The 15,170-nt window shown below is 41.7% G+C and overlaps 1 protein-coding gene across 2 annotated transcripts in view; it reads left to right on the top strand.

Moving 5' to 3' along the window:
• Window positions 1-15,170, top strand: part of LOC114647322 (pancreatic lipase-related protein 2-like) — a 66,281-nt gene that overhangs the window by 36,865 nt on the left and 14,246 nt on the right. For both annotated transcript variants that reach the window (XM_051923489.1, XM_028796010.2), the window contains exons 7-11: window positions 934-1,053; window positions 1,471-1,589; window positions 4,965-5,094; window positions 12,045-12,156; window positions 12,413-12,580. In XM_051923489.1, coding sequence (XP_051779449.1) covers window positions 934-1,053; window positions 1,471-1,589; window positions 4,965-5,094; window positions 12,045-12,156; window positions 12,413-12,580 — 649 coding nt within the window. The remainder of the gene's footprint in view (window positions 1-933; window positions 1,054-1,470; window positions 1,590-4,964; window positions 5,095-12,044; window positions 12,157-12,412; window positions 12,581-15,170) is intronic.

The following is a 15,170-nucleotide window of genomic DNA, read 5'->3' as shown; positions in this document are numbered from 1 at the left end:
CATATCGCCCTTCAGAATCAGATACTACATCTGATACTATAATTGAAATTGTTCTATGTATTAAGATTCCCACTCCTCTAGTTTTCTTTGTATATCTGGAGTGGAATATTTGGCCAGTCCAGTTTCTATGCAACCAAAACAGATCCTTGCTTAATTAGTGAGTCATCTATAAAAAATACTTTCTTGGTGTTTAGACTTGTTAGGTGAAAAATGCTTTCTTCCTCTTTAATTCATTATTGAGACCTTTAACATTCCAGCTCACAAAGTTCACTGCTTGGTCATAGAGACCTTGCTTTTGAACTTTTGTTGACATTTTTGGTGGGGAGAGAAACAGAGCAAGCTATGCTTTTTACTGAAACAGTTGTATATGCCAACACAACAATGGGATTCAGAGTAATAATGTACTACCTTAATTTAAGAGTACAAAATGTCAACCAAAGTTCAGAAGCAATGTTTCTATGGTTCTGCCGCTATTTGATTTGACCCTCAAACTCTTTTTTTTTTTTTGTCCATACACTTGGCTGTTCTCACTCATATACTATTAGTACTTACTGTTTGCCTGACTCCTTTATCCAGGGCTTTAACCACTACGCCACACTGCCTACTTCAGACCTCAAACCCTAAGGCTGTGGTTTCAAATCCTACTACTGACACCACTGTGTTACCATCAGCAAGTCACTTCACCTGCCTGTGTTCCAATTGGAAAAAATAAGAAATGTAATTAATTGAATGTCAAATGTTTTAAGTCGTCTTAAGTCGGTGTTAGGTAAATAATAATAATAATAATAATAGTAATATGGTCATTGCTCATTTATTACATGCACTGACTCTGGTGTCTGGACACTCACTTTATTTATTTTTTATGTCGTACCCCTGATTATTCTTATTAGGGTGTGACTCTGCCATATTGAAGTGCTATTTCTCTCTCTGCAGGACTCGGAATGTCCCAGGCTTTGGGCCACCTTGACTTCTATCCAAATGGAGGAGAGCAGATGCCAGGCTGTGGAAAGAACGTCGCTTCTCAGATTGTAGATATCGACGGCATATGGGAAGGTCAGCACGGCCACAGTCCCTGGCTTTCTCACGCTTTTTCACTGGTGCCACGTTTCACATGCAGAGTGGGCTAATCTGCCAAGGCAGTGTGGTCCATCTGATATGGTCAGCCTGTGAAATCATAAAGCAGAAGGTGCCCAAAAAGGCGCACACACATACACGCACAAAAAAAAAAATTGGTCCTTCACAAAAAACATGTGCAAAAAAATCTGTCATTTCAACTTCTTAGATAAGCAGATGTGCCTTCGGTGTACAGTTTCTACTTTATGAATCTGAGGCTCACTGCGGAGCTTATTGGCTCAAAGAGAAATGACAATGACGAGGCTCAGAGAGATGAGCCTTGGCTCCTGGCACCAAAAGGAATGCAGGAGTCTGAAATGAGCCCGCTATCCTCTCATCTTGTTTGTCTTTGCTCAGGAACCCGGGATTTTGTGGCCTGCAATCACCTGAGGTCTTACAAATATTACGCCGACAGCATCTTGAACCCTGATGGTTTCCTTGGTTACCGGTGTCCCACAGTGGAGGCCTTTGAAGCTGTAAGTGCACATGTGGAAATGCCCTTCTTTCTGCTGCTCTGCCTTTACTCCCTTGGACCTCTATGAGCTCCTCTTCCATTTTACCTTTACCAACTTTTCAAGATGAGTGGCCTGGGCTTTCACCCACACGACTCTCCTTTGTGATAAAGGCATTTTTCGCAGAGGAGGTGTACAGGGTGAGGAGAGGGATGACCACATGAAAACTGAGAGCAATGGGGCACAATGGACTGAATGGTCTCATCTTGTTTGTCAAGCATCTAAAGCTAATTCTGTGAAAGTCCCTCTCTACCACCAACCTCATCTGAGGTCATGCAGGCAGTCCAAAATTTTAAGCCAAAAGCCCTGATGTCTGCATGGACCTCTGGTCCCTTACTCCATGTTGTCCTTTATCTAAATAACATTTACAACTGGGTTATGGCCTCCTGGTGGCCATCTACACCCATTGTCTGTATCTTTATCACTTCACAGGTACTTTGGCTCCTCAATGAATAATAATAATTCTTTGCATTTATATAGCACTTTTATCACTACTCAAAGCGCTCAGCAATTGCAGGTTAAGGGCCTTGCTGAAGGGCCCACCAACCTTCCGATTGCCAGTGCAGATCCCTAGCCTCAGAACCTTTTAGATGGCTGCCTTTGGGTGCCTCAGGCAGGGTTCTTGTCCTGGCTCTCTCTTTTCTTACAGCCAGGGTTTGTTCCAAGCTTATGTTAATTTTCAGTTTTTTATTCATTGTTTGTTTTATATCATTATTTAATATCTTTATTGTAATTATGCATTTCTGGCTAATGTTGATCTGTCTATTTATTATTTAGTATCTATTTACTGTGGCAGAGTGGTGGCCCTGAGGCTAGGGATTTGCACTGCTGGTTGCCGGTTCAGATCCTGCAAATGCCAAAACTAAACTGACTCTACTTCATTGGGCCCTTGAGCAAGGCCCTTAACCTGCAGTTGCTCCATCTTGGGTATGATGTTAATCTGCAGCCAGCCCTGCATTTAAGCCCTCCAACCTGCAGGGAAAAACCTGGGGGCTGGTGGCAGAATTGGCACTGCAGCCACCATAAAACACCTCACACTGTTCCATTCCATCTGAACTAGTGTGATGCTGAGGGGTCACCCGTCGCATGGCATGCCCTCAGGTCCTAATCTGGGATCCTGAGTGGGTTTGTCATGTGGTGGGTGCGGCAGTTTAAGCTGTGCTTAAGGTGTGCTCCTAACCTGTCCTCTCCTCCTCTATTTACTGTGCCCCTATGTTCTCTAATGGTCTTTTGTGCTTTGTGGGTGGAACTGCAGGAGGCGGGGCCAGCCTGATGTCACTGCTGAAGGACCGCCCACAGTCTTTACATTCAGAATCAAAGAGCAGTAGTCAGTGAATCATGTGATTCATTTATAGGTGTCATATTTCAGCCAAGGTTACCCCACTGGTGGGAGTTCATATTCTTGTTTTATATATTTTTTATTTTATTTTTTGTTCACATTTGGGTCAATGTTTTAATGTCAATATTACTTTCACATATTATGTGTGCTATGTGCTATGCATTGGTTATATTCCATGTGTTTTGTGGTTGGACCCACCTACCAAATCAAACACCCTATAAATCTCGAGGGGCTCCTGCAGCTCCTGGTGGGTTCATTTCAAATGCGCTAGAGAGTTTTGGTGAGTTCTGTCATTTTGCTGTGCTTTTTTTTTAGTGAATGTCTGGATTTTTCACCCTCTTTTGCTCTGTTTTTATCATTCTCTAGAATTGTGATTTTGGACTTTGTTTGCTTGCTTAGATTTCTTTGTGTTTTATGCAACTTTGCTATTCTGCTCTTCAGGAACTTTTTGTGGAAATAAATCCTTTTTATTTTTAAAACGTTTCTACGTTTGCCTGTTTGTCTAGCGGTATATCCCCCTCTAGGGGGCATTTTTGGGAAGTGCTTTTTAGTAGTTTGTTCTTTGGAAATCCCAATCTTAACAACAGGATTAGAGGATAGTGCATATGTGAAGGCGAGGTTGGGGGGATTGAAGGTGGCTTTCAGGGGTCCCCCTCTGATCACATCACACATTTATAATTTAATCATTCTTTTTTTTTTTCATGATTTCCATTTCCTTCAGAGACATTTTGATATATTTGAGAACCTTAAAAGTCTGTTCCCATTTTTTGGGGAGGCCTGCCTGGTGAGTTGGGAGGTCAGGCTGCCTCGAGTGTTGCTACTGCATACCTGGCTTGGTTTTGAGGGTCTTATGGAGGTCTCACACTATTTTTTTTTTTTATCTTATGCATCGTTCTATCACAATAAGATTGTTTGGTTTTATGGATTTTTTATATTATTGTTCATAGTCGGCTATTAATTCTGTATTGATTTTGCATTTTATTTATATAATATGGGTTGTCTGTTAATTATTTTGTGTTATGCTAGGTTTCTGTGTCTTACTGCTCCTTACTGGCTGCTCCACTGGGGGTGTAAAAGGAGACGTTTCAGGTTGTACTAAAGCTTTGCCATTGAGTTTTTGTCTTTGATTCCTGTCTTTTTAATTTGTGTGAGTCTTTTGTTTTTGGCTCCGATCCCTCCGATTTCATTCTGGATTGCATCTGTTTAACCAGTTACAGTTTTAAATGTGATTCTGCTTCAAAGCCTTAGCCACCTTTTTTTTTTTTCCTTACGGCCTGTGCAGGTAGGAAGCCTGACATTTGAGTGCGGGGATGGGCTGCCTAGGGTGAGGCCCTCACCTGTGACCAAGGCAGGTCAGGCTTTTTGAGCTTCATTGTGACAGGTGTGGTGGACAGCCGCCTCTTCTTTATATGGTCCCGGGAACAGGCGTGGGCCAAACAGTACCTCCCCCAGGACGCTAGATGGCAACCCCCCCCTGGGTGGCAGTTGTGCCTCGGATTCCCGTAGGATTCCATGGGAGATGGAGTTCTCTATGACCCTGTTGGGATCCGGGGGTGCCACCAGGGGGCGCTGCAGTGGTTTCTGAGTCCATGTGAGTGGCTCTTCCACTACACCCAGAAGTACAGCCAGAAATGAGTCATCAAACATCTGGAGCACTTCCGGGTGGGCTATAAAAGGAGCCAGCAGCCACCACTCTGGGAGCGAGAGTTGGGAGACAAAGTTTGCTGGAGAGGAGTGAAGGAGAAAGGAAAAGATAAAGAGGAGAAGTGTTGAGTATTGTGCTTGAGTCTGTGTTGTGCCTGTGGGAAACGAGGAAGGCGTTTCCCACGAGGTGAAGAAAAATAAAAGCCTGTGTTTTTATAAGTGTGCCTCCCATGTCTGTCTGTATCAGGTTTAGAGCTCGTATAGCGCCTTTGTCACATAGAAAATCTCAACACCCAACAGAGCTGATTGGAATTGATGCCAGTCATGAAGTGTGCTTTTTTTTTTGTCCAACCTAGGGGAACTGCTTTCCATGTCCTACAAAAGGCTGTCCCATGATGGGTCACTACGCCCCACAAGTCCGGCCTGCAACCAACGCCGAGCAGTTCAAGTTTTTCCTGAATACCGGGGACGCTAGACCCTTTACACGTAAGTCACTCGTCCTCTCTGTCATCCAGCCGGCCCCGTGTATTATGTGTTTTTATCAAGGCTAAGTGGGGAGGTCTGTCAATGGGCCCTGCAGAAACAGAAATGCATATAATTTACATTATTATGTCAGTCATCATCCAACCTGCTATACATTATTATGTATGACACTTAATTAAATGCATTTTTTGCTGCTTTATAGTGAAACACACAGACTTCCAGTTCCTGAGATAAAGGTAGTTCATACAGAGCCAGCAGAACCTTTTCATTTTGGCACTGCATTGTTCGTGATCATACTAGTGATGTAACTCTCTAAGCCGCACTCATTTGTTGGCATACATTTCTCTCTTGCTCTTTTTTTATTGTATTCAGTATCCCAGATGTAGTCTTGCATGGTTATGAGCCTTACTGTCTGCCTGCTGCTCAACTGCAGTTTCTTAAGAGTCTGCTGTGATGTGCTTGATGCTCAGCAGATGTCACTCTTCTTCTTTTTCCTTCTTCCAATGACCAGTGCCAATGTTAGGTTATTTTGTGCCTTGGCCAAGCTTATTAGTGCATGTAAATGTTATTACTGGGATTCCCCCCACCCCCCATGATCTGTGCCCTAGTGCAAATGCCTAATTCACCTTAGTGGTGGCACCGGGCCTGCTTATGACAGAGTTCTTCATCACGTTGGATGATCAATACAGATGATGCTTACTTGTGATTGTAAATTCTGAATATGTATGTATACCATGTCCGGGTTGGTATCAATAACATGGGTTGCTGTGACCAGAACATAGCAGGATTACTTCTTGCTTGTCTGTGTGTGGGTCAGCATCATTTCTGCTTATTCTTTTTCTTTCTTCATCACATAATTTTCCTTTGTGAAGTCCTTGACACGCATACATTTCTCAGCTTTTGTCATTCTTGAATTCTGTATCCTGCACTGGACACTCAGGAGATGGAGTTGCTCTTCTTCCTCCTATTATACATGTCATCGGCATCTGCAATTTGCTTGACACTCAGCAGATGCTGCTGTTGTTCTTATTCTTTCTGCCGTGTCCCTTTGTTTCCTGATCACTTTGCCATAATAACCCACAATCCCAGCTCATTTTGCTGAGGTTACAGCTACCTCAGAGTTTTTGAATTTCCAGAATGTATCATGATAGCAAATGGCTAGTATACTCTCCGCCAGTTTTTTACACACGTAACAATTCACACTTCCCTTTTGATTCTGAACATGAATTTAACTATTGCACCCATTTCTCTTATCTTTATCGTCCTTGCATTATGCATCCTGCACTTGACTCATTTGTCGATGGCATGCATTTTTCCATTGTTGTCTGTCATTCCTGCATTCTGTGTCCCGCACTTGACACTTGACACATTTCTCCAGGGTTGTCGTTCCTGCATTCCATATCACACATTTGACATTCAACAGATGCCGCTACACTTCTTCTCCTTCTTCCAGCGGTGGTGTTGTTTGTTATGTCATTGGCCTCTGTGATTTGCTTGACACTCAGCAGATGCCACTTTTTCTTCCCGCTGTGTCACTTGGTTTTGCCGTAAAAAACCCATCAGCAGGTGTCAGTTTCCAACCTTGACACTACCTTTACATTTTTGATTTTCCAGTACATGTTAGGCCATAAGCTTTTCATTAAGAGCAAGATCAAAGTTCTAACGCCAGTAATTTGTGAGTAAGCATGAGACAGATGGAGAGACCTTAGCATTTTATATCTATAGTGAACTTCTATATAGAGTGTAGCAGTAGGAGGCACTAGAGCTCCCTTGAACCCTCAGGTACAACGCCAGCCATGAGGTAAAAGTATAATTATTATTTATTAAATAATAATAGTGTGCACCAAGCACCCTCCACTCCACACTACACATACAAATAAGAATAATCACTAATAAAGTACAATAAACACCCTTCCTCCCAGCTCAGCTCAGTGTCTGGGCTTTCCCAGAGTCCTTTTATACCCCTTGACCCGGAGGTGTTCCTGCCCAACAGTCCACAAGTCCTTATTACTTCCGGGTCAGGGTAAAAGTCCTTTTTCTTCAACCCGGAAGCACATCGTTTCTTCTTGTCATGTGATCATGACGCACTTCTGGGTTACAGGGCATGTAAGAGTCCAACAGCCTCCCTACAGCGACTCCTGGTGGTCCCCAAGGTATCCAGCAGGGTTGTGCATAGAAACTACAAAGTCCATGAGGCCCTGCTGGAATTCGGGGTACGTCCATGCTGTCAGGAGAGCTCCTCCTGGCGGCCTGGGGGTGAGGGCCGGAAACTTTAGCCGGCCATCCATCACAAGAGACATATACTATACTTGTATTACTGTGAACTACATGGGGCTTATATGTGACAGAGAACTTTTAGAGTTAAAAATGACCCGGATTAATATTTCATTAACACACATTTTTATTTTTACACTTGGCTGGCACAATGGCACACAGGTTAAAGCCGCTGCCTCGCAGCTCCAGGAGCTTGTGTTCAAAAACCTCAGCCTGGTTATTTTATATGTGAAGTCTGCACATTTTCCCCATGAACCTTCATCACTTCATTTTCCTCCCATGTCTCAGCTAATTGGCCACACCATTTGGCATGTGTGTGTGTGTGTGTACACATGAGTACACCCAGGGCTGTCTTAACGCATGGGCACGCTGGGCAGTTGCTGGGGGGCCCCATAATAATCTATGTATGCTGTGACTTACTGAGTGGTTGTGTAGATAGGGGGTCCAGTGCACTGCTTTACCCAGGGGCCTATAACGCTGTTAAGACGGCCCTGAGTGCACCCTACAATGGGTTTGCGGTGACCGTGACGTCACCAGGGCCTCATTTTGTGTGTGATCACCTCCTCAGTCTTGTGACCTGGTCTTCATGTGGATGAATGAACCATCTTACATCTGTAGGAGACTCTCATTACGGCCGCGTGCTTCTGGCCTGTCTGTAGCTCTGGACCCTCTTGTGTGTCCACACCTTTTCCTGCTGTGTGCTTTCTGCTTGCAGAAGATGAAGTGTGAAATCAGCCTTAAGGAGAACGTGAGACTAGCTAGGTGGTGCAAATGCAAGAGCCCCACACCACTGATTGAGTTTTTATCTTTGATTCCAGTCCTTTTTTAATTTGTGAGATTCTTTTGTATTTGGATTCACCGGCTCCAAATCCACCGGTTTTTCTGGATTGAATCTGTTTGACCGGGTACAGCCTGGCATCATGGACTGCAAGAACACCCAAGGGTGCCTTGTTACACCCTCCTTGCTCACTTTGTCCCTGCCAGGTGTACTCAGTCCTTCATCTAAAACAGGGATGCCCACACTTTTTCGGCTTGCGAGCTACTTTTAAAATGACCAGGACAAAATGATCTACCTACATTAAAAATTATATATTATATATATATATATATATATATATATATATATATATATATATATATATATATATATATATATATATATTGTGAAGGATTGCCGGCGTGGACGTGCCCCGAGTTCCAGCAGGACCTCATGGACTATGTAGTTTTTATACACAGCCCTGCTGGATACCTTGGGGGCCACCGGGAGTTGCTGTAAGGGGGCTCATGGACTCTTATGTGCCCTATAGCCCGGGAGTACGTCACGGTCACGTGACAGGAAGGAACAACGTGCTCCCGGGGTGAAGAAAAGGACTGTTTACCCTGACCCGGAAGGGAAAAGGAACTGTGGACTGGTTGGCCAGGAACACCTCCGGGTCAGGGTGTATAAAAGGATTGTGGGAAAGCCCAGACATTGAGCTGAGCTGGGAGGTAGGGTGGCAAAGTGTCTGGGCGAGGAGGATTGGTTTATTGAGAGAGAATTGTGTAAATGAGTAGTGTGGTGTGGAGAGTGCTTTGTGCACGTGACAACAAAATAAATAGTTGTTATACTTTTACCTGGTGTTTAGTGTGGTACCTGAGGGTTCAAGAGGTGGACCACACCTCTATCTGCTACAATATATGTATATATATATATATATATATATATATATATATATATATATATATATACTGAGTATACTTTATACATAAAATATATGTTGTCATACCTTGCATAACTGAATAACCTTTATGGCACAATAACAATTCAATACATTTATGGTCACTACAGTATTTGGATTTAATAATCTTCATGTGCGAAAAGGCTGACTCGCATAAATAAGTACAGCCGAATAATGCAGTCAAGGAGGCAGCACATTTCCTCGTGTTTGGGTACTTTTCCTCTGTACGTTCCAAAACTGTCTCAAGAGCCCCAGACTTCAGCTAAATGTTATCCTGTAGTGTCAAAACCTCATCCTCCACCGTAGAGGAGTTTTAGGTGAAACAGTGTTGCAATTTTTGATGCGAGTGAATCCCCCTCAACATCTTCCCTAAAAGGATAGCACTTAAATGTAGCGATTGGCTCAAGTAAAGCTGAGTCTTGGAACCGTCTCTCAAAGTCTGACAGGCAATTTTCAAGCTGCTCCGTGTAGCGTATGCTGTCAAGTTGCGCACACGCCTTCCATTGCGTCTCCAGCTCTGATGCTCCCCAAATCAAGGCTCTGCAGCTTTGAGGACAGATGTTGCATTTTTCGTTTGAAAGCATTAACTGAGCTAATCATATTGACCACAGTTTTCTCTTTTCCTTGCAGCTGTAAGTTAAGCTCATTCAACATGTTGGTCAGATCGGCCATTGATCGTTATTAAGTTGCTTGTATTCTGCATGTTTAATGACAAGGAGAAACTCCTTTATGTCTGGCCATGAGTCTTGAAATCTCAGCAGGAATTTCTCCCTGGCCATCTGTCTCAACGAAGGCCTCTTTTTATCATCTCTCCATCTTGGAAGGACTTCTTCTGCTTAATGATCGAGTGACTCACCCAGAACAATGCTTCGGTGTGTCTGCCTTTGCTTTTGAATTCAGCCGAGTGAAAAATGACGGCTGTCCGATCAACTGCGATTTTAGTTCCCTCTCCTTTCTCTTTCTCAGATCGCTTTTCGGATGGAAGATAGTTTCGTAGTTTTTATGAACAGTTCAAAAGTGCCTTTCCACATTTTCCTTCTTTGGAATAGCAATGATAGATTGACAGATCAGACAAATGCACTTCAATTGTGACATTGTGAGAAAAAAAATCCTCTTCCAATTTCACATCCAGTCATACCCTCCCCAAACAAAATTTTTTAAAATTCCTTCGTTAGTCGATATAAATTGGAAAGCTAACTAGATCACAGCTGGAGTTTTGCAGTAGCTTGCATGTTTGATCGTGCGTGCAGGATGACCAGTGTGTTAGAAGAAAAGAGATCTCAAACTGGCCGCTCTGTATGTCAATCAAGTGGCAAATGCCATAGGGAGGATATATGATAGACTAACATTAAAAAAAAATTTTTTTGAATGCAACGCGATCTACCTGCACCACCTTTGCGATCTACCAGTCGATCGCGATTGACGCATTGGGCAATAGGCAATACTAATTAACAAAGAATAACATAAGGTCTGATGGTTGGGAGGACAGAAAAAAAACAAAAAAAGACTCCAGACGGCTGGAGAAAAAAAAAAGTGTGCAGACCACTCAGCCCCCTCTAGACATATTACCTAACATCAATGACCTCACAATCAGTCCTCATGGTCTTCAGGCTTCACGTGGAAGAATTAGACCAATGAAAGGCAACCTTTTTCGAGTTGCGGCGCACTAAGTCCAAAAATTTTCTTTCGCGGCGCACCTGAGGGACTGCCCATAAATAAAGTCGTGACGACACAATCTATGGACAATCGCCAATAAAAACAGTTAATTTTACAAGTTTGAAAGACATTTTATTAATAAAGGAATCAAAGGATAAATCTTAAATTTAATTAATGTGAACGTTGAGATTGTTTTTCAGCACATATGAGATTGATGCAAGGATCAATTTTCGAAAGACAGACGCGCATTTCCTTGTCGATCATTTGAAGTCTCTCGCGTTTCTTAGACTTCATTTCCGTAAGTGTTGAAAAACCTTGCTCACAGAGATAAGAGCTTCCAAATGGTAACAGTGATTCTACGGCCTTGTTACTGAGTTTAGGAAATTTGCTGCTCAAACACAACCAAAACTCAGACAGCTCCTTTTCAGCGAATAATCCTTTGAAAAAGTTTACTGTGTTGATCAGCGGTGTTGGAGCGAAAATAAGGTTAATTTTTCCATAGTAATACTCAGACGATTAGGTGGTGAGAGCTGCAGCTACAGCGATACTCTCTCATCGGCAAGAGCCGAAATGTAGCATTCGTATTTTCTCGTTCTATATTTGCTCCGCCTTCTTCTATCCGTACAGTGAGCGAGATCTTCTAACAACGAGACTTTTTAAGTCTCACGAGATGTGTTTTTGACACCGCTGGTGTTGATATTATGATGAATGGTGAACAGTGAAAATTTTAACTTGCATTGCAGAGAAAGTAGGGTCAGTATGGATTGTGGAGCAACCATGAATAATAATGATAATTAAATGCATATACAGAATATTAGGGTTACATTAATGAAGCTCTGATAAAACCATGTTACAGTAACGGGTTTTTAGCATTTTTTTAATGAGCTCCACTGTATTAACCTGCCGAATTCCAATTGGTCAGCTGTTCCAGATGTTAGGTGCATAACAGCAGAAGGCCACCCGCCTCACCACTTCTTTTAAGTTTAGCTCTTGGAATTAAAAGCAGACCCTCATTTGAAGATTTAAGGTTACGATTTGGAGTGTAAGGTGTCAGCCATTCTGAAATATAAGATGGAGTGAGATGATTTAAGGCTTTGTACACCATAAGCAGGATTTTAAAGTCAATTCTCAATGACACCGGTAACCAGTGTAGTGACGCTAAGACTGGGGTGATGCACTCGGATTTTCTTTTCCTAGTTAAGACTCAGGCAGCTCCATTCTGCACTCATTGTAACCAATTGATGTCTGACTAGACACACAGCCCTGGACTGACGGACCTAAAAAGTGATTTCTTTCCCATTCAAGGTTGGCGCTACAAGGTGACCATGACTTTAATTGGAGACCGGGCTGTCAAGGGCCTCACCAAAGTGTCTTTGTATGGAGTCAACGGGAACTCTCGGCAGCATGAGCTGTTCAAGTAAGGCTTTTATTTTATTAATTTCTTCTGCTCTTTTTCTTTTTGAATGTTTTCTAAATAGAGTCCTCCTCACAGTCCCCAAGTTACTAGATGGGCTTCAGACAAAATTCATTGGATGTGCATGCAGGGGAAATCCAGACCAAAGCTGGCACCATGCTTTAGCCCAGCGGTCTACAGTCACCCCTCACTGACACAGTCCGTCACCCTTTGTTGGCCATTTCAGGACTAAAATGCCACTGTCTCCCCTCTCTTGCAGGACCACCTTGCGGCCAGACTCCACGTATACTGGCTACATTGATTCTGAGGTAGATGTTGGAGATTTGTTGAAAGCGAAATTCATCTGGAACAACCAACAACTAAACCCTCTGCTGCCAAAGATTGGAGTGAAGACGCTGACGGTGCAAAGGGGCAAAGACAGACAAGAGTGAGTCCTGGCGGCATCCGTGTGATCTAAACACACCAGAATGAGAAAAGCGTGTTTGTGCCGTACATTAATTGGTCTAAGAAAAGGAAAATGAATGTTGTGGAAGATCTGAGGTTGGATAGATAGATAGATAGATAGATAGATAGATAGATAGATAGATAGATAGATAGATAGATAGATAGATAGATAGATAGATAGATAGATAGATATGTAAGGCACTATATAATAGATAGATATGTAAGGCACTATATAATAGATAGATAGATAGATAGATAGATAGATAGATAGATAGATAGATAGATAGATAGATAGATAGATATGTAAGGCACTATATAATAGATAGATATGTAAGGCACTATATAATAGATAGATAGATAGATAGATAGATAGATAGATAGATAGATAGATAGATAGATAGATAGATATGTAAGGCACTATATAATAGATAGATAGATATTTTTTTTATTTTTAAAAAGACCTTTATTGATCAAATAGCAATAAACTAAATTAATATATAACAGGTAACAAATAACCAATATTTTACAGGCTGCTGCATCAAAATGAGAATCAATTCCCTTGCAGTCCGTATTTGATATACTATTTCTTATATTAATTTGAAATGACCCCAAAAACTTTTCCATTCTTCTAATTTACAATTCAAACCCCCTGAGCCCATATCAAACAAGCACTTAAAAAGTCCCAAATCATAACTTCAACAGAAATATTATGATTTTACACCATTTGATTAGGTCATTTATTTTACATCATTATAAGAAAACACAAAATCAAAAAAAAAGAGAGAGCTTCAATAATGTCTCATACATTCATTTTTAGTTCTCCATCATCAATTGAGCAAAGCACCCCTTTAATCCCCCACACATTTTTAAATAAATCTAATGTATTCATCAATTTATAATACATATATTCCATTATTATTCTGGAGCGTACATTTATCTTGAAAATCATCACAGCATCAGTAGCCCCTGTCCCAGATTGTTTGTTATTTCTACTCTTTAAAATTGCTAATTTTGCTTCACCCAATAAATAGTTTAATAGCTGAACTTTTTGACGATTTTCCTTATTATATTTTGTTCCATAAATGAACATGATATTGTTAAATTTCCCCATTAACCTACTACATATTTCACTAAAAAAAATGAAAAAAAAACTAAGTCTCATACATTGCAAGAATAAGTGGAATATCGTTTCTTTTTGTCCACAAAATACACAAGTATCATCCTCTTTCTGCTCAATTATTTTTAAAAAGGAATTGGTAGCAACAATCCTATGCAGAATTCTCCATTGCAAGTCTGCTGTTCTTTTCTTATATATCTCCCTCCAAGCAGGTGCACTCCCACCTTCCACCCCCAGATATTCTCTCCATGGTGTGTCACATGCTGTATTTAGTGCTGCAAAGTGTACAGTTTTAACACAATATTTATAAAGGTCCCCCTTTGACAGAGACTTAAAACTCACGACTTCCCCTTTATGGAATGACACGATCGTATTGTCGGTGAGCGAGGACAGATCAACAGCAGGGCAGACCTCCATCTCTGAGTTCGCTGCTCTGATCGAGTTGTTCAGCTGATGATAATCTTTAGCCATGAATGATAAAAAAAACTCTGAAGCATTCTGACTGACTTGACCCCCAGTATTGAAGATAGCACTGCTGGGTCAATAAAGGACTTCTTGCTGTCATCATAAATTTGGGACAGTGTAAGTATTTTATGTGTGATGAGTGTTTTAACAAAACTATCGCTTAACAACAGAGGACATGACAAAACAGAGTTGAAAACTAAAGGCTCATCAGCCAACCAACCAGATGTAGCAAAGTTTCTTTTGAAGACAAAGTGCCATGTTAATAAGATTCCCTTGTAAAAATGGGGTAGGCTGGACAGGTCCATTTTGTGAATGTTCAGCACCAGAAGTTATCTATCAAAACCGAAGTCTCCCACTCGGCGGAAGAAACCCATCGCCATCTCTCTCCAACTCAGAAGGTGAGAAACAAAAAAAACCTTCTGCAGAACCTGAAGTCGAAATTGTGCAACTTTAGAGACATCAATGAGCCCCTGACCACCCTCTTCCAAAGGTAAAAACAGTACACTTTGTTTAATCCAGTGTAGGCCCACCCAAAAAAAATCAACCAGAAGTTTCTGGATTCTGTGTAAAAGCCCAGGAGGAGGGTCCCCACTCACAAGTTTGTGCCAGAGCATAGAGGCTATCAAATTGTTAATTACAATCACACGTCCCCTGTAAGACAGCTTAGACACAATCCACTTCCATTTGTTCAGTCTCATAGTTACTTTATCTAAAAATCCTTCCCAATTACTGTTATCCACCCCCTCAGCATCCATCACCACCCCGAGATATCGAAAACACCTTCTGTCCCACCTCATTTCTAAGGGCAGATCCGGTGGTGAACATGCTGTCCAGGAGCCAATCAAAAAAGCGGTACTTTTGGCCCAGCTGATTCTTGCTGAAGATATTTTCTCAAATACTTGTTGACATGAAATTAACATTTTAATGTCATCGTTTGATGTGACAAAGATGACAACATCATCAGCGTAGGCCAAATATTTAAAATTAACAG

The sequence above is a fragment of the Erpetoichthys calabaricus genome, chromosome 2 (assembly GCF_900747795.2).
Source record: "Erpetoichthys calabaricus chromosome 2, fErpCal1.3, whole genome shotgun sequence".
NCBI classification, from domain to species: Eukaryota; Metazoa; Chordata; class Cladistia; order Polypteriformes; family Polypteridae; genus Erpetoichthys; species Erpetoichthys calabaricus.
The sequence above is the reverse complement of the archived record's forward strand: the minus strand, read 5'-3'. Positions and strand labels throughout refer to the sequence as shown.